At 38.3% G+C, this 26,616-nt stretch overlaps 1 protein-coding gene across 5 annotated transcripts in view; it reads right to left on the minus strand.

Moving 5' to 3' along the window:
* Positions 1 to 26,616, minus strand: part of BMPR1B (bone morphogenetic protein receptor type 1B) — a 418,596-nt gene that overhangs the window by 22,435 nt on the left and 369,545 nt on the right. For all 5 annotated transcript variants that reach the window (XM_030865647.2, XM_060299772.1, XM_060299773.1 and 2 more), the window contains 6 exons: positions 25,892 to 25,994; positions 25,259 to 25,361; positions 13,638 to 13,734; positions 12,447 to 12,585; positions 6,002 to 6,194; positions 4,914 to 5,211 (listed from right to left, as the gene is read on the minus strand). In XM_030865647.2, coding sequence (XP_030721507.1) covers positions 4,914 to 5,211; positions 6,002 to 6,194; positions 12,447 to 12,585; positions 13,638 to 13,734; positions 25,259 to 25,361; positions 25,892 to 25,994 — 933 coding nt within the window. The remainder of the gene's footprint in view (positions 1 to 4,913; positions 5,212 to 6,001; positions 6,195 to 12,446; positions 12,586 to 13,637; positions 13,735 to 25,258; positions 25,362 to 25,891; positions 25,995 to 26,616) is intronic.

The raw sequence follows: 26,616 nt of genomic DNA on the forward strand, positions 1-26,616 counted from the left end.
CTAATTAAGCTTCTAATTATAAATCCATAGCAGGAATTCTTGCAAGAAGTGTTACGTAGAGGAAAAAGCCACAGCATGTGTCAGCACGGTGCACACTCCCCGTGTCCCATCAACTGAAGGGGGAGTTTCATGGAGTCACAGGCAGAGCCCACTGTGGCCAGAGGCCAGCTGGGGAATCAAGCTGTTAGCTCCAGCAAGGTGGCTCTACCTCACTGAGCCTTTGGGCACGTGTGGGTGGTCTTCTGCTGGACGTTGTTGATGCCTTACACAGGGAGAGAGGGAGAGAGGGAGAAGGGAGATAAAAAGGTAATAGAGAAAGAGGAGAAGCAAACATCATACACCTTTAATAATATAAAAAGCTTTTTTAAAAATATGAACTGAACTTTAAAGAACAATGAAAAAAGGGCACGAGGGGGCTTCCCTGGTGGCGCAGTGGTTGAGAGTCCGCCTGCCGATGCAGGGGACACGGGTTCGTGCCCTGGTCCGGGAGCATCCCACATGCCGCGGAGCGGCTGGGCCCGTGAGTCATGGCCGCTGAGCCTGCGCGTCTGGAGCCTGTGCTCTGCAACGGGAGAGGCCACAACAGTGAGAGGCCCGCGTACCGCAAAAAAAAAAAAAAAGGGCAGGAGGCAGAAGACGTGAAGGAGGCCACTGGTTTGCTTGTGGCTCACAACTGATGTTTGAAATTAACTACACATGAAACATAACAGAGAATACTGAATTATCTCTTAGAGAGACTAAGATGACGTCCCAGAGCATGAAATATTCTCACGAGCCTTCAGAAGAAGGGGCTGTGCACATCCTTTGTGTTTCCTGAAGTACCTTGCAAACAGCCATGGAACTGATTTGCTGAACTGAGCTCCGCCCGGTCAGATGTTAACCAAGCAGGAGAGTTTTCTACAGCAATTTACAACAGAACTCATTACTCCTATGATTAAATGTTGAGAAATCTCAGGGCTTCTTAGAAACAGAACCCTGACATAAAAATTCTTCAACAGAAAATAGATAAGGCGGCAGAAACCCTGACTGGGAGTGCGGACTCTGCCACTACAGCTTGGTCTATGACTTTGGCCAGTGATTTAACCATGTCACTTTTTAAAAAAACCACCAAGTATACAAACCAGAAGCAGTGGTAAAAATAATGACATTGAAAGACTGAGGACATTCAGTACCCTCTTGTCCTCTGCACTTGGACAATTCGATAATCATCAACTGGGAGATGTGTGTTACAGCCCAGTCTTCATTGTAGGTTTTCTATTTAAAATTTAATACCTGAGAGGCCCTAAGCCAGGATTTATTTCCCCCCTAAGAAAATATATCATTCTGTCACTGAAGTACCAGAAGGGTTGCTTGAGCCTCCAGAGGGAAAAGTGAAAAGCTCTGTAAGTTCCTTCAAGGGATTTCACACGTCTTTGTTTTCTCCTCTCAAGAGAGATTTGGGGTAACGGTAATGTCTGCCACGGCATCACCCGGATTAAACTTCTGTGGGCAGGAAATGCATCAGCACTTACATCATTTACAAGAGCATGCATGAAGAAACCAATACAGCATTAAAAACAAATTAAATGAGCAGGAAATTTCTAATGCACAGGCTGCTTTCTCTGTGGCTCTCAACTTCCCTGGGAACCTCCCAGAAACGATTTAAAAGCCTGAGAGAACACTTACCACATAGAGACCAGGGTAAAGATTAAGTTCTCACAGGAAGTTCACATATGAAGTCTGAGAACTCAACACTGGGTTAGCTTTGACCCCACTTATTATAAAATGCTGTAAATATCTGTGTGAGCACATGCACCACACCCCAAAACAAGAAAGCCAGGAAAAGAGTGAAAACCAAAGAAACGTATATAGCAAGGTTTAAAAGTGAGGCTCAAAAGATGAGAAGACCAAAGTTCTGTTGAAACATATAAAATAAAAACAGGAAAAGGACCTCAAATTATCAAATGCAACCTCCATTTAATGTAGAGGAACCTGAGGCCCAGGATTGCAACTGGTCCCACAGCTGCTCTTCAGCCATATGAGGTCTGTGCACCCAACAGGTGCAGGTATACATCGGAGGCAGTATCCTCATAGCCTTCCTCTCTTGATGAATTAGTCAATATACGCCAAATAAAACTCTGATTTATTTCTTAAAGCACTTCCTTCCACTTCCTAAATCAGGGTTTGCATGAAATTTGAGAGTTCATTTAGTTCATTCCTGTTACATTAAGCAGAACGAAGTTTCAGAAATATAACAGATACTCACTTTCCTTGTTTGTTTTTGGGTCTATAAAGAAGATGAGCTCTTAATTACTTTGATATTGCCAACATTTATTGATTCAAAACAATGCCGGAATACCTATAATGGGTAACAACTCACCATGTCATGTCCAATGGGAAATACGTTAATTAATGTGGCATAGATCCTGCTCTCAAGATGCCCAAGGACGAGGAGGGCAAGACGAGGCATGTACTAAAATCATTATAATATCAGGCAGACAAGGGCCAGGAAATTACTACAGGAGTAGAATAGATGATGTCATTATTCCTACCTGGGGGATGAGTAAAGTGACATAAACGCAACTCTGAGACTGGATTACATTACACGGAGAAGCAAGGGCATTCCAAGCTAGATGCTGTTCAGTCAAAAGCAAGGCAGTAGCAAACGTGGAGTATATATGGAGAAAACACAAATAGGTTCAGTTTTGCAAAAGAAGGCATACAAATTGGAGAGTCTGTGCGCTATAGAACTAGAAAGGTAGATTTAATCCGGAGCACGCTAGATCTCTGGAGCTACGAAAAAAATGCTTTTCCCCTTCATCCTATAGTCCATATGGAATCATTCATTTATCCTTTATACAAAATTCTGAAGCAACCCCTAAGTAATGGGCACCAAGGAAAGGCACAAGGCATGTAATTTGAGAAAAACACGGTCTCTACCTCCAAGGAACTTAGTCTCCGCTAGGAATGACACATAAGCAGCCGATGATGACCACACAATAGTGTGAGAAATGTCATGACAGCATGCCAGGGTCACATAGAAGTGTATGAGAAACGTCACTGAAAATCAGGCTTGTAAGGGAAGAATAACAGGGGTCCCAAAGGAAGAAACCGAAGATAAGCAGTAGTTATTGAAATAGAAGAGGGGATGTTGGGTATTCAGAATAAGATAAAAGTATGTTAAAAACACTTGAAGGTGTGAGAAAGTATAAAGTGTTCAGAACAGAAACTACATTTTAACCCAAAGCCATAGGAAACTATGAAATCACGATGATGTCCAAAACTATGATTCAGGAAAATATATCTGGCAGCAGCATGTAGAAAATAATTGGAAAGCGGAAATCACTACAAAATGTTTGACTCCAGAATCTAGAAAAAGGGTAGGGAGGACCCAAACTGGCCCAGTTCCAGTGAGAATATCATGGACACAGGATTCATGCAACTGAGCAAATCACAAACTTAGGGAACAAAGGAAATGCCAGGCGCCTCACATTTTAGAATGGATCGATCAAAACTGGGAACTAGGAAGGAAAAGCATCTGCAGCAGGAAATCGAGACGTGCGGAAATATTCAAGAAGCAGACAGAGAGCAGAACCCATAGAGAGAAAGGAGGAGAAGCTGGAATAAAGGTCCAACAGGAACACAGGAGGAAGAAAGGTGTGGGTACTGTGGGGAGTGCGATGACAGGAAGAAAGGCTTCTGGCGACAAAACCAACGCTGTCCCTCAGTAAAGGAGCTTCGGGAGAAAACAGAGCAGAAGCCAAATTGTAAAATATCATGAAGTACTAGACTGTGAAAGCAGATTACTCTTTGGAACTCCTGAGAAATTGAACAAGGGAGGAAAGGAGAAAGGCTGGTAATTTGAGAAGCATCATGGGAAATTTTTTTGGTAGAGGAGACTTGAAAAAGGTCAGAAAAAATAATTCAGAAGAGAGAGAATTTAATGATCTTTATTGGCAGGCAATTCACATTTCTAACTTAAATCTACAGTCTGAAGCATTTCCTCCTGCTTTGCTTTTAAAGACTGAGAACTTCCATCTGCCATCCTCTAAATGGTGAAGACCTTCATATAGTTGGGACCTATCATTTTTATCACTCCTCAGTCTTCAATTCTGGGTGAAAATACCAATCCATTAGTCCTTTCTCGTGAGTTTTATTCTTTGCCATGGCGTTTCCTTTGAACCCTCTCTATATTCTAGAGTCTTTGGGGAAAAAAAGCCATAAGAGGGTCCAACAATTTAATAAAGGCTAAGTCTAAACTGACATTTTAAAAAGGTAGGTGTATGATGATCCCTCTATTCTTGTGCTTTGCAAACTCGTTTTGTTTTCAAAGCAGAAGAACCATTTCTTCTAATTACATCATCTACAAGATCCAAGGAGCTGCTATGAATAGAGCAAAGGTAAGCAAAATAGAGCCTCAACCATGGGGCTTTCCTCCCCATCCCACAGAAGCTATTGTAAAATAGTGCTGAACACTGGCAGTGTGTTGCTTATTAGTTTTTAACATTTCTCATAGAATATCTATGCAAGTTATCTTTCTTATATCATATAAAAATCACCTTCATCACTATATAATCTGGAGCTCTTTCCTGAAACCTTTCCCTACTTACAAATGTTATGCAGAATTCTGACCACACAATCCCGGACATGAGCGACCTCTTTTCTAAATAGCTTCATGACAGCTCAAACCTATGTGAACACTGTCTTGAAGTCAGGTCACTGATGAGCTTAGAAACAGTAGGACTGACCCAAATACTGTTTATCTGTTGTAAAGAAAATGTTTCTTCTTCTTCCCTCCACAGAAAAGTCAAAATTAATAAAATTTCTCCTCCACTAAATATCCTAAAAGCCCTGAGCTACAAAATGTATCATCTGTAAAAAGTGATAGAAAAGAACCGTAAAACGTGTATTTGTTGTTCGCAATTGATACTAACCTAATAAATTTAACAGCCAAGCCCAGATCGGCTATACAGCAAGTTCCATTTTTCTTCACCAGGATGTTCTTACTTTTCAGATCTCGATGGGCAATTGCTGGTTTGCCTTGAGTACTAAAGATTTCGGTGTGTAAGTGACATAGGCCACTGACAGAAGAATAGGCTAACTTCAGCATCGACTTAGTATCTAGGGTGGTGGACTTCAGGTAATCATAGAGGGAACCATTTTCATGATAATCTGTGATTAGGTACAACTGGGTCCAGGACCCCGTTCCTTTGATATCTGCAGCAATGAACCCTACAAGGAAAAAAAGACAACAAGGGTTGGTGCTATGTGTTTTCTGAATATTATCGGGATAATTATTTTTTTCAACTATCACTCTTTGTCATAGGTGTCTTTTGTTTGGCATTTCATTCAGTTTTCTGATTGTGCCTATGACAGTATTAAATCACTAATACCAATCAGAGGCCATCAAAACAGCAGGCGTGGAGAAACACTAAGAGTTTGTATCTGAAAACAGGATCCCTTTCTCATCAGCAGTTGATATTTAAATGATCTTGAGGTTAACAGTAAATAGTTCCTGGTATTACAGTTACACATAAGACACTGTTTACAAAACAGGCACACACTCCATGATTAGCTTATACTCTTTCTACTTGAATGATCCAGCTAGATCATTTCTAACTTGAGAAAATAAAAAGGAAATCAATTATCAATATGAACTCTGGACGTAAATAAACCCTGCAGCTAAAATTCCCATAACTTTTCACAGCACTTAGGCAAAAATGTGCTCCTTCAATCCCTAAGAAACCTTAAGAAATTCTGGTTTTGCATTTCCCGTCCCGGAAGAAAAAGCTTTTTGAACATGTTCCATTTCCAACCCACCGTTCATCCACAGAAGTGCCTTAGTCACTCCTCCTGCGAGGTCTCCCATTAGAAGCGTATGACATTCTTGGGCTCATGCCAAGAAGAAAATGTCTATATATTTCATAACAGGTCTACACAGATGAGTTAATATGCAGATGTTAACAGAAAAAGAGAGGAAAGCTAGGAAACCCTGAACACTGCTATACAGACTTTTACTCACCCAAAATGTTTTCATGCCTCATCAACACTGTCTGATATATTTCTGTCTCTCGGAACCAGCTGGCTTCCTCTGTGGTGAAGAACACTTTCACAGCTACCTTTTCGCCACGCCACTTTCCCATCCAAACTTCCCCATAGCGCCCTTTTCCAATCTGTTTCACCATCTGAATCTGCTTAGCTATAGTCCTCTGGACCTGTTAAATCCCAAAACACATTGTTAGTGTATTCACAGCACAACAGCTTTGTTTAATCTTTTTTTTTTTTTTTCCTCCGGAGAAGAAATGCATGTAAAATATATTTAGCCAGTAGTTTTTCTTTACAGAGACAACTTATTTGCATTTATTTATTAATTTATGCTGTCCTCTTTTAAATGTATTTGAAATTGAATGTGGATTTTGAGTGTTTGAAGTATTGCTTCCAAATTATTAAGTATTTTATTCTACCTATTATTATTTTCACAGAGAAAAAACCTGAATGGGTTCACAGTAATTGGCAGAACACAATACTTTTCACTTCTACCACTATAGTGGGATACTAGATACTCTGAAGGGAATCATGTCACTATATGTTTGGATAAAATACAACCAAAGAAAAATGTAATGCACTGTTGGGCACACATAGAAAGAAAGGAAATCTCTGATCAGGGAGGAATGGAGGGAGGGAGGAAAAGAGGAAGGACAGAGTTAAGACCAGAGCAGGGATAGATAAGCATTCAGCAGCATATTCAAAAGCCAGGTTGTTGTCTGGACAAAGAATAATACCAGCACTGAGATCTAGAACATGAACTTTGACCCCTTTAAAATTAGAGAAACTGAACCCTGGGCTTTAGCATTAAGCCGGAACCACTGAATGGTACCAAATTTGTCCTAGGTTGGTAGCACACCATCACCATGGCTCCTGGCAAAAGCAAATACAAATCCTCTCTTGAGGAAATCATTCGCAGAATACGTTTCACTCCACCACTATGGTGAGATACTAGATGCTCTAAAGGAGCTCTTGCCACCATACAACTTTGATCGTGGATAAAATATAAGAAACAAAACACTGATAACACATTGTTGGGCTCACAAGGAAATAAAGGAAAGCCCCAAGGTGGGGTTGGGGGGAGAAGGAGAGAAGGAAGAGAAGAAAATGGAGGGAGAGAAAGAAAGGAAAGAGAAAGAGATCCTACAGAGTAAAACGCCTCAAAACAAAAGGAAACAGCCACTGCAAAAGAGAGGCAGGAGAAACAATCCAAGCAGATTTAACCCCTTCAGATTACAGATACTGGAATACAAATACAAAATGCCAAGAACACTACAGGAGATGTGTGAAGAAATGAGACAGAATGAAATACAAGGAAACAGTAAGAAATTACTGAAAATTATACTTTGAGGTGGAAGAGTTGTCATAACAAGAAATGTAAAATGGAGACGTAAAACAGCCGATTAGAGCTGGGGAGAAAGTTAAACTGTGAGGGAGCTCTGAAGAATTATAGAGTGCAGCAGAGACAAAGAGAAGGAAAATAGGAGAGCTAAACGGCATAAAGGTTGTAAGTCTCTTTACACATGATCTTCATTCTACCTCTGCTTAAATGTTTTAAGAACTCCATGACTGAAGGGGCTAAGTATTGGTGACCATTTACATAATTTGGGAGACCTATATAAAGAATAGAACTCTCATAAGACCTGGTCAGAAAATTGGAATGTACTCTTCGCAGAGACATGCTTTGCATCAAGTAAACCCAAAGTGTTTCTTTCTGTATTTGCACTTTTAAGGGCCATGTAATTATACTGAGTCCACCTAGATAATCCAGAATAATCTCACTTCAAGGACAGCTGATAAGCAACCTTCGTTCCCCTTTACCATGTAAAGTAACAGATTCTAGGGATTAGGACATGGACATTTTGGGGGGGCCAGTATTCTGCCTACCACAGATGTCTATCAGCTGGGATGTGCTCTGTTTTTGCATAATGGACGATTTTATCAATTCAAGAGGTAATGCTATCCATTGCCAGAACCATTACCAGCACTAATATCAGACTGAAAGCTTTTGGGGACAAGATAAAGTCCTTTTTTCTTTTCCTGTGAAAGAAGAATTAAAAAATAAAAGCATTACTGACATGCCATTTAGCCACTCAGCCGGAAGGAAATGAGGAAGTATGTATGAAGAGCAGCCTTCCTCCCTTTAGGAGTCAGAAAGGCTCTGTGAGGACCCCTTCAGCACATTTCCATTCCTAAATAAGGGAACAGAAGCGTCAAGGGCACTAAGCAGTTGAGAGCCAAATCCGTAAGTAGTTAAATTATTGACTTGAGGAGACTTCCTACATTTATTCAAGAAATATTACTAATTTATAGATGTTACAAAGCAGTACTTACGTAAATCTACAGAACATTTCCTAACAAACAGCTTTATATCCACTTCTTTTCTAATGATAACATATATAATTAATTTCATGAAAGCATAGTTGGAATTGGCAATGCTCACAAGAACAGGAATAACTTATCTCAAAGATAAAAAGTCTCACTAAATTATATTCAGAAATTTAAAATATACTTATATTTTGAGATTTATTATAACATCTATGGACCTGAAAATATAATTTGAAAAATGTTTTAACTATGTTATTTGAGTTTTTATTTCATTTAGTTAATGTTTCAGGTCTTTCTGTACTTAAACTTTCCCTCTGTATTACATTCTTAGATATCAATTCTGAAAGTTAGATTGTATAAATAAAAAACATCACTATAATTGTGATTCCAAAAAGAGAAGAATTACTTCATGCAAAATGGGTACAATTAGCTGTATAAGGATTATAAGGAGTTATCACTATTTCAGAAATGTCCTCTTATCTAGTGATCAGCTATTTGATAGTGTCTAACGGTTAAGCCCGTGTACACGATGGACACTAAAAACCATGTAGTTGTAAGTAATGCTCTGTGCTCTCTACATGTCCCTGAATTAACAAAACACACACCCCTACACACGAATATACTGTTTAAAATACTTTGCTTAGTAAGGCTGACTTAATGATACATATTGGAAATATTTTTCACGAAAGATTCCTCAACTAAGAGGTTTGATGTTCAGTTAGACAATTTACTTCACCTTTTGTTCCTTTACAAGGTCAGATAAATAGGGTATAAATAAATAATAATAGTGTTACCATTTACTGAGCGCATACTATGTATGTATTAAATGTGCCAGGCATGTTTATATGTATATTTATTATATATGTATGTGTATATTTATTTATATATCTGTACATTTATATATGTGTGTATATTTATATATATGTATATTTATTTATATATGTATATTTATTTATGTGTATGTATGTTTATATATATGTATATTTATTTATATATCTGTATATGTATATTTATCTTTATATATATATATATATATATGGCAGGCAAACTATCTTAATTCTTACAACCAGCCTATGATATTCCTCCCTTAAAGGATTTATATACAAAGTCACTTGGCAAATATTAGGTCCAAGTATGTGTTTATACACATGGCATGAACTTTCCCTTTATGTTAATGAAATAAACCACAAATCGGAATTAATATGCAGAGAGACTACTGTGCATATCTGCATTGTTTATCTTAAAAATCAAATCTTAAAACAGGATCGTAAATCTGTAATACTGAGAATTTCCCCTCACTAAACTGAGTTTGACAGGATCCTTCTTCCCATCCTGTTGCTATCAAACGCAATTCTTTGTTTTATTTAATATTTGGTTCACAAACATGAAGAGCACAGATTCTACAGGCAGATCATCTGGGTTTGAATCCTGGCTTCTCCACATATTAACCAGTTGGCCCAAGTCAGGGGCCTATGCCCCTGCTGTGTGATACAGGGATACATTTCTAGTACTACCTCACAGCTGCTATGAGGATTAAATGAGAGTCTGGCCAGGACTGGACCAGTTAATAGTCAAATGCTGGGTTTTTTTGGTGTCTAGATTACAGAAGTAAGATATTATAGTTTTCACAGATATTAAAAGTTGGAGTGGAAAAAACAAATTATTGAGCAGCCTCTTTAATCACTCAGGTATGCTACTAAGGATACAAAGTGAACAAATGTAGTCTCCACCCCAAAGAGATGAGAGTCTACCTAAAGACACAGGTACACTAACACCAATTACAATGTTATTTTAAACTGCTACACTGGTACAATAAGCAAACTGTTAAGACAGAAGTTAAACAGACTGGCTCAGTCTGGGCTAATCTGTCAGAGATAAAACATGGGGTAAGCCTTGAGCCATAGTCTGAGGAACTCTCCAGAAAGACATTACATTTGCAAAGACATGGATTTTAAAAACACGTTGTATTTTCGAAACAACTACTCAAGGCTGATGCTAGAGCTCAAGAAGCAGGTGGGGAAGAGGTGGGAGGAGAGGGATGTCGTGCTCACCAAGCTAAGAAAGAAGACCCATAACCACTACTAGATTTTAGAATGTGTTATCCAGGGAAGTAAAAGAGTTAATAGGAGGCTTCCCTGGTGGCGCAGTGGTTGAGAGTCCGCCTGCCGATGCAGTGAGAGGCCCGCGTACCGCACCAAAAAAAAAAAAAAAAAAGGTCTAGAAGGAGGAAAACAGGTAGTCTTCAATTCTAACAGCGTATCTGATTGATTAATATCAAAAGGGATTTTAATATCTGTACTTGAAAAAGAAGTGTAATAAAACATTTTTAAATATAAGAATGATATTTGCTATATATGAGTTAAATTCTAAGAATGAAAAGGCAAGCAATTTGATAAGAACTTTTACATGTAAGTTTAAAAAAAAAAAAACTTACATCCTAAGTAGCATTGGTTTGGTCATAGTGACTACTTCACAAGTGGTTTTGTGTCTGGTTTATCACCTCCAGGGGAGGTACTAGTCGAAGAGTACAGAGTTTCAGTTATGCAAGGTGAATAAGTCCTAGAGATCTACTGTACAGCACAGTATCTACAGTTAACAATACTGTATTGTATACTCTTCTTCCTAGTTCAGAGCTAAAAGCTGACACTAACTTTATTTTTAGTTAGACACAACTGACATATAACATTTTGTAAGTTTAAGGTATACAATGTGTTAATTTGATATATTTGTATATTGTGATATGATTATCACAGTAGTGTTAGCTAACACCTCTATTATGGTGTATTGTATTTTTTAAATTTTGCTAAGAGCTAAGAGATTAGATCTTATGTTGTGTGGGGTTTTTAAAATAATTTTTTGGCTGCGTTGGGTCTTCGTTGCTGCGTGGGCTTTCTCTACCTGTGGCAAGCGGGGACTACTCTTTCTTGCGGTGCCTGGGCTTCTCATTGTGGTGGCATCTCTTGTTGCGGAGCATGGGCTCTAGGCACACGGGCTTCAGTAGTTGTGGCGCATGGGCTCTAGAACGCAGCCTCAGTAGTTGTGACGCACAGGCTTAGTTGCTCCGTGGCATCTTCCCGGACCAGGGCTCGAACCCGTGTCCCCTGCATTGGCAGGTGGATTCTTAACCACTGTACCACCAGGGAAGTCCCTTATGTTGTGTTCTTATCATAAAATAATAATAATAATAAATGAATGAATGGGGCAGGAGGAAAGTTTTGGAGATGATGGATATGTTCATGGCCTAGATTGTGGTGATGGCTTCACAGATGTGTACTCACCTCCAAACTCTTCAAGTTATAAATGTATACAGCTTTTTGGATGTTAAAAATAAAACGAGTTATAAAATAAATTCTTGGCTTGAGATTTTTTTTTTAGTTACTTTTAGTACTAAATAGAAGGTCACCAAAAGAATCAAGTAAACAAGATATCCAAAGTCAGAACCAGACAATAAAGATTAGGAAAATCAGTCTTAAGAGTTTATAAAGGAAAATATTTCTCATTAATATTGTTATTTCCATTCCAAGTCCCAACAATCTTTTTGCATGGTCCATAAAGTAACCAAATGCTTTTCTCATTAAAGCAAGTGCCTTGGGTTCAGTATATATTTTCTTCCACGTTGGCAGTGTTGACCATCAGAAAATTAAAACTCTCCTGAATGGAAAAGCCAGGGCTTCACCCTGAAACATAAACCCTCCAGCTGAGATGCAGCCTTCTTCTCTTGTAGAAGTACTCAGATCCCATTTGGTTGTAATACTTTTGCCTTCAAAAGCCAGGCCAAAGTGCAGTAATGTTATCCTTACTGAAAACAGAGGGAAGATGGTCCCATGCTGAATGTTTTCTAATCTGCTCTTTATCAGAACATCTGAGGGTCTGGATTGCAACCATACACTTACATTAAAGAACAATGACCTCACCCCCAATATGTCAAAATGTTATCAGGAAACCCTGTATCTGAGATCTGATGTCTGACTGACTGCAGAGAGCTTTCTCTTTGTCCACTGCCCTATCTGTTTCAGTAAAATGAAACCCAGCAGTTATTGACATTTCCTCTCAGAATACATTTCCTTTAAATTCAAGGTATGTTCTTCTCATACCAGCAGAGGGAGGCCTGAGCCGCTTCCTGAGCTCTGAGACTGCTCAATTAAGTCTCTCAGGGATTCTCCAGGAGGAATGTAAGTTTCATCCTGTTCTAATCCAATGCTGTACCGAGGTCTGGTTTCTTGTCTTTTATACCTGAAGATGCACAAAGAAAGATAATGTTAGACACTGGATTGCAATGATAGTGGCAAACATGCAGATAAAACAGTAACCACAGCAGGTTTTATCTTTGCACATAATACAAGATTAGATGCTCAGTATTTATTACCCTTAGTTATGATTTCCAGCACAAAATCGTAATTACTCTTCTAACCTATATTTTAAAGTAAACTACATGGTTTTACTCACTCACAACCACATATGATTTTTCTTCTCTATTCCTATCAAATGCATATATCCAAGCAGGCTACATTCCATTAATGTTTCTATACAGTTCCAATATTCATTCCCTAAAATCTTTTCTTATAAGGTCCCTGATCAACTACAGATGCAAATTTTTGGTTTACAAAAGACATTACAATTTTCTCATCCAAGGCAATGTATAGATAAATGAGATAAATTGAAACTTTAAAAACTTTTATCAATAATTATGCCTTCAATTAGAAATGATGTTATTTGAATCAACTCCTACTTGTAGAAAAGTAACCTAAATTACTATTACAAAAAGCCAATGATAAGAATTTAAAGGTCCTTGATATTTCACAAAGTAGAAAATGAGTTCTTAGGTGACTGAAAATAATTTGTAATGACCATACTGTAATTTAATAACTGAACATAATTTATTTTAATAATTGATCTATAAATTATCTTTAAAATCTTTCAGTGCTAAGAGGATATTGTTAGCTCACAGAATAAGGAATTACTAAAGCAATTCTAAGTTCACCATGGTCATTTCTCTGCTTTGAGTCAAACCTCAGTAGCAACTAGTTGCTGAATTTCCTAGCTACCATAAATTTCCTAGGGATGAAAATTTTTCTGGGTGGTTTTGATATCTGAAGCAGAAATGAGATAGGTATCTATTAATAGCTTCATTAGGACAAATATTTATCAATAGTAACTGATATCATCAGTGAAATCTAAGATCTAATTAGGTCAAGGAAAGCTGTGGTAAAAAATGTCAACAGGTAGAAGAGTATGAGAATGATATTATAAACTCAAAATTCTATACCTACATGTTAGAAACTTACCTGAAGTAACAGAATAAAATGATAAGGACCAAGAGCAAACTACAGACAGTCACAGATATAAGTAAGGCCTTGTGGTGTACAGGTCCATCAACAAAATCTGAAATTAAAAATAAAGTAAAAAGAGCCATGATACAGAGATTATTTTCATTTAAAATTTAGGAAGCAACTCTTTCCTAAAAGTGCTTGCTGCTCCATGTGCAAGATTTGAGAGGTCCTTTTAATCTGCTAATTGATAAGAAATATATATATATATATATATATATATATATATATATACTCTCTAAATTAAATAAGTCTGAGTAACATGAATCATTGTTCATCTAGCCACTCACTTCAAGAGCATGCATTTCTTCTTCTCTGGAAGGAATAGGTTTGACATAGGATAAAAGCACAGGATATAAATAAATGTAAATGGATCAATACCCCTAAAATATAAGCAGGTTGTCCATCTTTATTTCAGATCCAGCTGATGCGTGTACAGATTTTTCTCATGTGGTTTCTGGAGCACTCTATATCATGAATTTGGATAAAAAAACAAATTTATATTCATTGTACATAAAAACCAAAGTAATCCTATGATGGATACAAAGGATCAGAATTCCTCAAATATTGCCAAATAAATAGAATACGTGATTTGCATTACTTTAAACAAAGATGCCCTTCAAAAATACACAGCTTAATTTTTCATAAACGGCATCCTATTTTAAAAGAATGGGTATGTTCCACTCAAAGAATTACTGTGTGATCCTTTTAAGGAACAAATTATTAAACAGTATTCACGCTGTTTTAACTCCAGTTCCTGACAAATAAGATTTATAATATTACGGCATGAGTTTTCAAATGTAAAAATAAGAATGACCTGGACAGCTTTATACAGATGCATATTTACTGACTTCAACCCCAGAGATTTTTATTCAAAGTATATTTTTTCTTTTTTACAACCACCCCAGGTGATTTATATGCAGGGAGTCTCTGGAACGTATTTTGAGGAAACTGACTGAAAACCTGGTGCACTTACCTAGTAATAGAACTAGCACCGTTCTTATGAAGGGCACCATACATCCTTGAGAGAGTGATTACTGCTATTTAATGTTAAAAGGTATTGTAATTTATGACTTTGGTTACCTACAAACAAGATGTTTTCCAACTGTGCTGTATACTTTTAATGGTACGGCTACCTAAACATTTTGGCTGGGGACCTTACCCCACTAAATGTAAATTTCTTTTTTTCATTCAAAAGTATTATACGTTCCCTGAAGAAAAACTGAAAAGCACCAACTAACTAAAATAAAATAAATAAAATTGCCACCACCTCATTATTTACAAAAATTACTGCTAACATTTTAGTGTATGCCTTTCCAGTACCATTTCAATGAACAAAAAAAAAGTTCATGAACGAAATAGTTCACAAAAAGGCATTGTATACACCCATGCCCATAGCTGTATTATTCACAACAGCTAAAACATGGAAGAAACCCAAGTGTCCACTGACATATGAATGGATAAGCAAAATGTGGTATATACATAAGACGTGGTTTAGCCTTAAAAGGAAAGAGATTCCGACATATATTACAACATGAATGAACCTTAAGGACATTGTGCTAAGTGAAACAAGCCAGTCACAAAACGACAAACACTCCACTTATATGAGATACTTAGAGAAGTCAAAACGAGAAAGACAAAAAGAAGAATGGTAGTTGCCAGGGGTTGTGGGGAGGAGAGATGGGGGAAGTTAATATTTAATGGGTAAGAGCTTCAGTTCTACAAGATGAACACAGCTATAGAGATGGATGGTGGTTATGGCTGTATAACATTATAAACATATTTAATATCACTGAACTGTACACTTGAAAGTGATTAAGATGGTAAACTTTACGTTATGGATATTTCACCACAAATAAAAAATTTGGGAAAGAAATCATTAGAATTGCCTTGTAACTAGATCGTTTTCATTTATAATATTGTAAACATTTTCCAAAACAATAAAAATTTTTCTGCAAAATGAGTTTCAAAGATTACACAGTACATATACAGACACATCCTAATTAGAAAGTCAGTCTTCTGATGATGTGTATTTAGAGATTGCAAAGATTTTGCTACAATACATCTTCGCTGTGATACATAAAATTCTGTGATGAACATTCTTACACATACATCACTGCACATGTCAATGATTATTTTCTTAATCTAGATTTGAAGAAGTAGAATTATTAGTTTGAAGGATATATATTTTAAGGTTCTTCATACATGTTGTCAAAGCACCCTTTAAAAAAGATTACAAGTTTCTTTTTTACCATCAATGTGAACATATGTCTTAAGTATTCTGAAATAATCTCAGTCTTATAAAAAACCTGTAAGGATAAAGGACTCCAATATGCCCTTTAGAGAGTTTTCATTTTAAAAATTTTACCATATTTACTTTATAATTCTCTTGCTCTCTATGTATGTGTGTGCCTATCTCCCTCTCTATATATAAAGATATGTATATGTACATGTTTGTATTCATATTTATTTATTTATATGTATGTATACTCTGTGCATCATCTGAAGTTACAGACATAATGTCTCCACCCATAAACACTTCAGAGTGAACTTCCTAAGAACAAGGGCATTGTCTTACCAAATGGTAATGCAATTACCAAAATCAGGAAAGTAACACGAACACATGAAATGAAAATAAATCTTACTGTGAAATCTATCAGAGAAACTTTGGATTATTTATTATAAACTAAAATCCACAGATTTTTATACAAATTTCTCATCCAAATCTTATGATGGTTAATGTTATGATTTACTCCTCAGTCTAAAATATATGTTTAGTAATTATTTATGATCTACACTACTTGTAAAATATTAATGGAAGTAGTCTGTCTGCATCTGAAAAGACTAAATGAGAGACCATTTTTTAAAAAGCAGTTTTATATTAAATTCAGAAACACTGCCAATTGAGCAGAGAAACAGTTCAAGACCGTGATCTACTGGAGTACACATTCAAAGAGCCATTCAGCCTTTAACAACAACAGGAATCATATATAATTACCACATGCATTATCCAAAAAGTGTTGCTTAGGAAATCTTGAAAATAATTTGTAAGCTCTTAAAATTACGTGGGCTAAGATTTTACACAATGAATTTTCTTAGTAAAATTTCCCTCCTTACCTCCCCCACTCCTCTGGGTTATAGGCAAAGTCAACAATAACCCAAAATGAGCACAATACCTCCGCCAGTGAGAGAGCAATTAACAACGTTTGTACACATGCATGTATACAAATACCATGGTGCACATAATGTCACTGCAAACAGCTTAAAATCTATTTCCAATTTTAAGGACAACAAAAGCAAAAAAGCCTGATTTTGCAGAAAATCAAAGAGGACGCTGGATACTCTATCAAAACGAGAGTAACTAACTACATATGCACAACATAGTTTCCGTATACAAATACAGAATACTTTTTCATTCAAGTGATATAATTTTACTAAAAACTATCAGCCTCATCGACTTTCACTTTTCCACGTAAATGCAGAACACTCTGAACCGTAAGAACAGTGTATTTATTTTATTTTATATTTTTCTCGGTACGCGGGCCTCTCACTGTTGTGGCCTCTCCCGTTGGGGAGCACAGGCTCCGGACACACAAGCTCAGCGGCCATGGCTCACGGGCCCAGCCGCTCCGTGGCATGTGGGATCTTCCCCGACCGGGGCACGAACCCGTGTCCCCTGCATCGGCAGGCGGACTCCCAACCACTGCGCCACCAGGGAAGCCCAAGAACAGTGTGTTTATTACTCATCATATTAGATTTCGGATTTATGAGAGCAATGAGACCAGAAAGAATCTAAGGGATTTTTTTCCTTGATAAAGTACTTATCAAGTACTTTTTTTAAAGGCTAGCATTACCTTCCCATTTTCCTTTTCTTTGCCCCAATAAACCTGTCCCCTGCTGCCTCCCTGTCTTTTGTCATAAATAGGAGCCGTATCAATATGCCTTTTGTTTCTGTTGGTCGTGCCTGTCATGTTTTAATCTGCCATTACCTGTGCTCTGAGCATTAACAATGTAAACATTCAAGTCACTGCCAGAGTCTTGGAAAGCGAACACTTCCAGATACGTATCAGGAAAAGAACAGAGCCCACAGTTCTCTCTAGGCCAGCAGATTTCTACCTGGCTGTCACTCCAACTGCTCAGGGAAGCAGAATGGAGAACTCTCTAGGGAAGTCTGGTTCACTCTGAGAGGCAAGTAAGAATCACCAATGGTTTCCTAACAAAACAGCATTCTGTCATTACTTGTCTCCTCTCTGATAATTAACTGGTTTGCAACTGCTTAAAATGCCAGGACTGTTTCTATAAGGCTAGAAGATAGCTCATAATTGCAATAAGAAATAAAAAACCATATTGCTAGAAAGAGTCTTGGAAATACGATGGCCCGAGGACATCTTTATATGTGCTCTCAGTGTTATAACCACAGATAAATTGGAGACATCTTTCTATTAATAGAGCACAAAGTGCCTGAAAAGCATATTCTTGTCAGAGGATTTTAGTCAACCAACAATACTGTAAAGTAATTTACCTTCACCATAGATTGGGATGTCACCTTACAGTAACATCTAGAAACAAATTCACTATAAGAACAGACACATAATATTCTAATTATTTTCCTGCAGAAAAAGATTTAGCATTATATTTTCTGGTAACAAAGGAAGTTAAGACAGAATTGTTATATCCAGATTACTGTGCTCAGTGAGAAAGGAAAAGTCTAATTCTTTATAAATTTCTTTCACCTATCCCAAATACAAAGTTAACCAGAATTTCCAAAATAGTTAGAAGCTGCACATTTCCAGAAATGTTAAGAGCTATTCCCTGGCCAGGAATTCGGCTCAGACTCATGTACCGGTTTATACTGCCACAAGCATAACATATGTGTCAGAAGGAAAATTCTGCAACTGACCTTTGCATTCTAGATGCTATCATATATTCAACCTATCTGTGTTATAGAGAATACGGGAGACGGTTTCACTGATTAAATACCGGTTACCTATTGAGTTTAATTTGTAATTGGCAATACCCGAAGCTAAGCAATAGCATTTTTAAACAAATCTGTAAACTGATCAGAATATATTTTTTAGTGGAGTAAGAAAATAATAAGGTAAAGTTTAGCTTTGGAAATCCTGTATTATAATTTTACTTAAACTACATTGAAATTACCCTATTTCAAAACAGAAACAGTTGTTTCGGATACATTTTCCGTGAAGTATACATGTACCGTATATTAGTAATTCCCATATTTAAACACACAAACTACACGTATTCCAAAAAATTATATGAACTTTATTTGCTCTTGTAAAAGCCAAATTTAAGGATCCCATTTAATAAAGCAAAGGGCTTCTGTTCATTTCAACACCAGTCTTTCACTTCTTTAAGTGCTCATTTGAAAAAAAAAACAAAAATAAGTAATTTGGGAGGAGGAAAAAAACCTCATCAAATTCTCTCGCCTACACACCATTTCAAGAGAACATTTAACTCACAATATCTTGGTCAAACCATGTGACGCTGGAACCATACATCATCCCTTCCAGCATCTCAGTGCCCCTTCAGCACTAATTCTGCAGGCAGGAAGCCAGACACCAGGGCACCACGACTTCTCCCTACAACCCTCTCCATCAAAACAGACCTGTCTCCCTCCTCTTTGCACCAGCTGCAGTGTGACTGGGCTTCCCGAATCATATCTTATTGTTTATAATGAAGGTGCTGCATTTGATCTAATTACTTTTCATATTTCTTCCTTCAGGAGAAAGAATATTGTCCCAGGGTATTCTGCTTTGCTGGTGCTGAAATGGAATAAGCAAAACAAAAGGAAAACTAATATTCATAAAAGAATTTCCGCTGCTTTCTGGTCACTCTTCATCATCTTTTTTTGAAACAGAAGATGACAAATAAAATTTCAAGGATCTACATATACATTGATAAATATTTGTTGGATGTGATTTTGTATCTCTAATTTCCTGCTAAATGCATCTAAGTTGGAAAAAAAAGTGAAAAAACTCTGGATCGGTAGAAAAGATTTTCTTGTTTATTTTTTAATAAGACAGTTTATTTGTAGGTATCTACCCCTATGCTTAGTACTTCTCTGATGTCTAATAACAGAACCTCACCTAAGCCTGTTATTATTTAGCACCTAGTAATACAGATGTTTTGAGATAAGGTTAATCATTTAACTTTTTCAGAAAAGCTATTATTAAGAAAAAAGAACAACAACAACAAAATGGTGAGCTGGATTTTTTAACCCTCTCATCTTTTAATAATACAGTGTCTGCTTTGTACTAGTTTGACACATAGGTTTATAGGAAGTCTACTATAATAATATGTAACAATCTATCAGGCAACGCCTAGCCCAGGGGTCTCAAAGTGTGGTCTCTGGACCAACATCATCAGTATCACCTGGAAACTCCTTAGAAAGACAAATCATTGGGGTCCACTCAGATCTACTGAATCAGAAACTCTAGGTGGGGGCCAGTAATCTGTGTTTTAATAAGCCCCCCAGGTGATTCTGATGCACCTAAGTTTGAAAACCACTAGCCTAGTATTAATACGTAAGTGGGCCTTATTTTTTATTTTATTTAATTTTTTTTGCGGTACGTGGGCCTCTCACCGATGTGGCCTCTCCTGTTGCAGAGCACAGGCTCCGGATGCGCAGGTTCAGCGGCCATGGCTCACGGGCCCAGTCGCTCCGCGGCATGTGGGATCTTCCCGGACCGGGGCACGAACCCGTGTCCCCTGCATCGGCAGGCGGACTCTCAGCCACTGCGCCACCAGGGAAGCCCGTAAGTGGGCCTTAATAAATGATAAATTAGAAGGAAGAGGACGAGAGAGGAGGAGCGGAGGGAGAGAGTGTGTGCAAGAGAGAGAGGGAGCAACCCTCTAACACCATATTCTAAGAATGGAGAAAATGCTAATTGTGCAAACATAATACACAGGAGGCTTCAAAGTAATCACCTTGTTTATTGATTATTTGTGACATGGCTAACCACTACTTACTTAGAGTCGTCTAACTCTTAGATACATAAACGCTTTTTTCTTTTTTTGAGAATGTCATTTAAGGCTCTTTATAGACGATTCAGGGAGATGAGGTCATAGGCCGATTTCCCATCTCCAGTACTTACTCTAGCTGTGTAACCTTCACACAGTACTTGACCTCACTATTCCTTAGCTGCATGTCTGAGAAATTGGGGTGATGCTCATGGTGCTTTCCCTACTGAGCTGTTATGAGGATTAAATGAGTCAGTGTATGTACAGTACTTAGAAAAGAGCCACAGTAAGTAAGCACTCCATTCACAGTGACCTGGGCCCTGAGCTTTAGAGGGTCCTGCTCTGGCTCCCTTTAACTGGGCCCCTTCCCACTGAGCAGTGGTCTGCAGAACACAGGCAACGTGTCCACCCAGAATTTGTCCCATCCTGCTCTCCATTTAAAACACTGGCCGTTGCCCCAAAGTCTGGAATTCTACCTAAATGGCCCCAGGCCTGTGTCTGGAAACTATGAGGCCCCCTGTCTCCCTGAGGGTGGACCAAGAAGCTGGTGTACTTACCCAAAGGCCTGAGGAGTGACCAAGCAGTGGCCAAGGGGTGTCTGGGGCAAGACATGTGGGCAGAGCGTAAACCAGAGGGCTGGGGTGTTGTAATGTGGGTGCCTGACATTAAGCTTGTGATTACTGAGGCATCTGTTGCAAAGACATCTATCTCAAATAAGCACATTGCCAGCTGTATGACACACTACTAGTAAAACAACTAGATAAGAAAGCAGGTCACCCCATCCATGAAGTTCCCTGGATAACTGACCGCTTGAATAATTCTGTTTTTCCCTTCCCGTGCCCTAATTCCCACTCTTACGTTTTAAACTTGCCAATATTTTTGTAACCGTGTATGGTGACAAATGTTAGCTAGACTTACTGTGGTGATGATTTTTGCAACATACACAAATATCAAGTCATTATGTTATACACCTGAAACTAATATAATGTTATATTTCAGTCATAACTCAACTTTCAAAATTAATTAATTTGCCAATAAAAAGAGAAACTGTGAAACCCTAGGCACCCCACCTTTGACCCCAGTAAAGGGAGAACCCCAGGTCCCCACACCCCCATGCCTGTGACCTTGCTGTGTGGCCCTCAGGTGTGCTGTGTACCCTCTGGTTCTTGCAAATAATACATCTTATCTTTCAGATTTCTCTGACAGTGGCTGCTGAGGTGCATTTTAGATAATAAGAACCACACGGGTCAGTCTAGCCACAACATTAGCTCCAGTCAGAGAAACATCTATGGGGGCTGCCACAGTGGTATGGACCCCGGTAAGTGATTCAGACTTTCCCAGCCGACAGTATCACTGCCAACAGGCTGAGACAGACACAAAACAGGTGTCCAGCTGCATGCATGAGAGACCTCTCCCAGTGCCAGACAGAACCAAGAACGGGGCTCCCAATCACTCCCACTCCCACACTGGAATGAATAAGTCTAAGTAGTTCAAGCGTTCTGAATGCCAAGCTGGTGTTCCCCATCACTATGAAAATATTCTTGTTAAGCCTGGTTAACAGAACGTATTTTATTTACCAGTCTTCTACATTGGTTTATGAGTTTTAAATAATTAGGTAAATGGTATGTGGACTTCCATTTATACCATTGCCCCGGCTCCACAAAAGTTAGGGTTGTTCGTAAGTATAAAAACAACAGCTAAAGTTAAAAATATCAAAATAAGATGGTTCCATGTCTCTTTAACATCCCTGTTCTTTATTGGGGGTTTTATACCAAAACATAAATATACCTATCTCCAATATGACTATATAAAGACATATATCCAATATGGCTGCAATGCAAATATTTCTGACCAATGCATTACTGATATTCAGTAAACATGTACAGTCCACTTCCAAAAAAAAATGCTGCCCATGTGTATATATGGCAGAGGCAAAAACAAGAAAGGCAGCAGCTCTGTGGTATATTTGTGTAAGAAAGACCAGTGCTCCCAGACCACAGCCTGCAGTGACTTTTACTGGACCCCAAAACGACTGTGCCAAAATGGTGAGGTGGAATCTGCAGAGACCTCACCCAGGCACTACCTGGGATCCTCAGAGTTCAAAATGGTAAACCCTACAGCCACTAAACTCCCCCCACGTCCGTCACCTTGTGTAATCCTCAACATAATCCACCAGCCACAGTAACATCCTCTTTCCCTTACTGTCCTGACCAAGGACCTGTCTTCCCAATACTACTACCCTTCTTTTCAAAGCCTTTTCACCAAGTTCTCTAGGAGATTTACTCTGCTTTTAAAAGTCCCTAGCACTCAACCTCTTCAGAGAATCCACCCCCGCCTGCCGGGTCTTAACTAGAATCTGGCTCCATCTACAGGACAGTATGTGCACTGCAGCATTTGAGTCAGTTTTCCTAAACCCTACAGCTACTACTAGAACGCATCTCTTCCACTTACAGGTAATAAAACCTTTTTCTCCTTGAGCGAAGCGATTCTGGCACAACTGCCTTCATTTCCAGCACTCCTCACCCACCTCCCGCCCCACTCCCAACACATTAGTGTTGTCTACAGATGCTATTCAAAATGTTGTCTACAGATCACCTACTTTTTGCAACTGATTCACAAGGCAATAACTACAAAAAACTGAAAGTAAGCATTTAGAATTTTACAGCAACCTGACATCAGTGGAATTGTGTTCGAACAAGGTGTTGTCGAACTCAGGTGCTGAGACACACTGGCACTAGCTATATCCTCGTATAGGTGTTTTTCTACCAAAAGTGTTGCCCAAACTTTAATGTGCATGTAAATCACTTGGGGAATCTCATTAAAAATGCAGGCTTGGTAGTCTGGGGTGGGGCCTGAGAGTCTGCATTTCTAATGAGCTCCAAGCCATGCTGCTGCTGCTGACCCACAGGCCCACTTTGAACTGTGAGGCTTCAGACAACTGAATTAGGGGACTTTCTCCAACCAGCCATGCTGTTTCATACGCCTGTATTTTGCAAATCTTTCTCAAATATTACAAACTAAACCTCTGCACTTACTAGATTGCCTCTGTTTAGAGCCACAGGCTACTCACAGGCTGTGTGCAACCTTGGGAAAGTTAATTAACCTCTGTGTGCTGCAATCTCCTCACCGTTAAGTGGGGAACAATAAGCCTAAGTACCCCACAGCTCAAATGGGTTAATTAATGTAACAGTTATTAGCGTAATTCTTGGCTTATGTCAGCCACTTTAATTTTTAAATTTTTTATTCCTGCCTTATCCATTTGGCAAACTTCTGTTCCGCCTTAAAGTCTGCTCAGGTATCACTTCTATGAAGCTATTCTGACATCCTCCCACCTCAAAGTGAGCCACTCACTCTTTTGTGTCCTTAATACACTTTATAATCTAACTCTACAGAGATTTTCCTGCCTGAGTATAATTTAATTATTTCCATGTTTCTCTCTCATAACCTAGTGTGCATGTGTTGAGAGCAAGAACTTTCTTCATCCATTTCTGTTAACCATAACACCTAGCATGTTGACTGTCAAAATTAAAATCTGTCTGTGAATTTTTGATGTGAATTATTATGAACCAATCTTACAGAGTTTTCTAGGCTACAGGATGAACAAATGTTATAAAATATTATCATCAAAACCCAGAAATGTCATTGTATTTTGTTGGGAAGATTTTCTCTCTCAAGAAATAAAAATCAATCATGACAAATCATTTTAAGCTACTTATATAAGACTTAGGACTCTATGACAATTACAAATCATTTATTTTTATGGTGAGAACAAGAAGAAAGGAAACATGGGAGCTGCTTTTAACCAGGAGTCTTTGGGGATGCAGTATGTGTCTTTTTTAATGAGCAACACTAAATGTATAGTCTTAGAATTAAACTTTCTAGATATTTTCTCCATTTTACCAATACGTATGAATTGACTAAAAAGTAGTTACTCTAGCATAAATAAAAGGAAATGCCATCCAGCAAATTATCTGAATTAGTCCTTTAAAAGGTCCTTATTCTTAAAACGAATGTAGCCAAATAGCAGTTTTTGAGTGAAGTGTAACTTCTCAATAACATTTAGGGGTAAACGGAAAACACTATCTCCCTCCTCTATCCTCCTGAAACCCACTCCAAGCTCTAGACACCGTAGTTTTCTGAAGGAAATGAGGACAGGTTAAAGAAGTAAGAATCTTTTCTTTTTTTTTTTTTTTTGCGGTACGCGGGCCTCCCACTGCTGTGGTCTCTCCCATTGCGGAGCACAGGCTCCGGACACGCAGGCTCAGCGGCCATGGCTCACGGGCCCAGCCGCTCCGCAGCATGTGGGATCTTCCCGGATCGGGGCACGAACCCACGTCCCCTGCATCGGCAGGCGGACCCTCAACCGCTGCGCCACCAGGGAAGCCCAGAAGTAAGAATCTTAAGAGTGAAGGCACATGCAACTATTTTCCTGAGAACTCCTTGCACATGTCTTTGAACGACCGTTTCATTATGTCATCTTGCCTCAGTCCTCTGCCCCAGTAGTGGAAAATGGTACAGGTAGATGCGTTTAGAAAAGAGCATAATTCAAGTTTTTATTTTCTTTATGTCTAAAGCTTTTCCACTTTATGTCTAAAGCTTACCTCTGTTTTTCAGTGGAGGCAGTGTAGGGTGTAGATCTTTATTACACTCATTCCGCTCTGTGCAGCATTCAATTGATCTTCTTTGATGAGGAATGGGCGTGTCCTAAAATCGAACCCAAACAGCTATTAGTAGGTTTCCCCTAAATTTCAAAGTCATACCATCCAAAACTAGTAAATTAACTCTATTTAGAGAAGTCACTTAAAATTCTGATAGTTTTATTCAAACATGGTGAAACTGATGTATTAGATAATTTCTTTCAAATCATCATGTATTATCTTACTGCAACTTTTGCATTTCAACAAAATTACTATTCTATTTGTAATAACCAACGTGTGTAGCGTAAACTGAGGAAGAAGGTTTGGCTTAATGCAATTAACCAAACTGGAATTTGAGCAAGATGATCTAATGAGTCACTAAACCAGAAGTTAACGGCAAAAATAAAATGAATATTTGATTTCTAAAGGAAGGAAGAATTGATCCAATGTGAATTTTCAAATTATTTTCCAAATTACTGAAAACAAGAGAGTAAAAAAAAAAAACCCCAAAACAATTGTTATATCTTGTTTGAAATTTGGCTGTTTGAAATCTAGCCAATGAAAGGTTACAAAGTAGAATCAAATCATCTTCCTTACCCGACACTGAAAATCTGAGCCTTCTAGTCCTAGACATCCAGAAGTGACCACAGGCATCCCAGAATCATCTTCTTCTATCATTGTGAAACAATATCCATCTGTGCTAAAGACCAAACAGGCAAAGTAAGTGTGTGCGTGTGCGTGTGTGTGTGTGTGTCTATGGTAAAAGGAAATGAAGATGTTTATCACTTGCTTCATTACAAACAAGAAGAAAGTCAACACCATCTGTTTAAAGAATCCCCAAACTTCCTTTTATGAAAGTTGACTTACTTATCATAAAATATTTAGTAATATCTCCTCTGTCCAGAAACTTGCAAGAAAGAAGGATCCAAACTTTCCATATAACATATAAATTACTAACCATATACACTAAATGCTAAACACTTATTTTGGTCCTTCACAGGTATCACCTTCAGAAATCCACTTTAAGAAGAAGGCAGTACTATGCTTACTTTCTATATGAGGAAACTGAGGCTCAGAGACCTTGAGTAATTCTCAAAGGCTGTACAGCTAGTGAGAGGCACAGCAGGGGTTTGAACCCGTGCAGGTGAACATTTATTCTGGTTCTACTTGCTCTGAGGTAGTGAAATAAATTTATCTCTTACTAAGGCACACAGACTAAGGACAGGTAGGAGTTGGGATCAGCACAGCCTAAGTGAAGTGAGTAAGATTCCGCCATGTGGTACCCTCTGCTTCTGGGCAGGCATACGAAAACATCAGGCTTT

This window comes from Globicephala melas, chromosome 5, assembly GCF_963455315.2.
Source record: "Globicephala melas chromosome 5, mGloMel1.2, whole genome shotgun sequence".
Taxonomy (NCBI): domain Eukaryota; kingdom Metazoa; phylum Chordata; class Mammalia; order Artiodactyla; family Delphinidae; genus Globicephala; species Globicephala melas.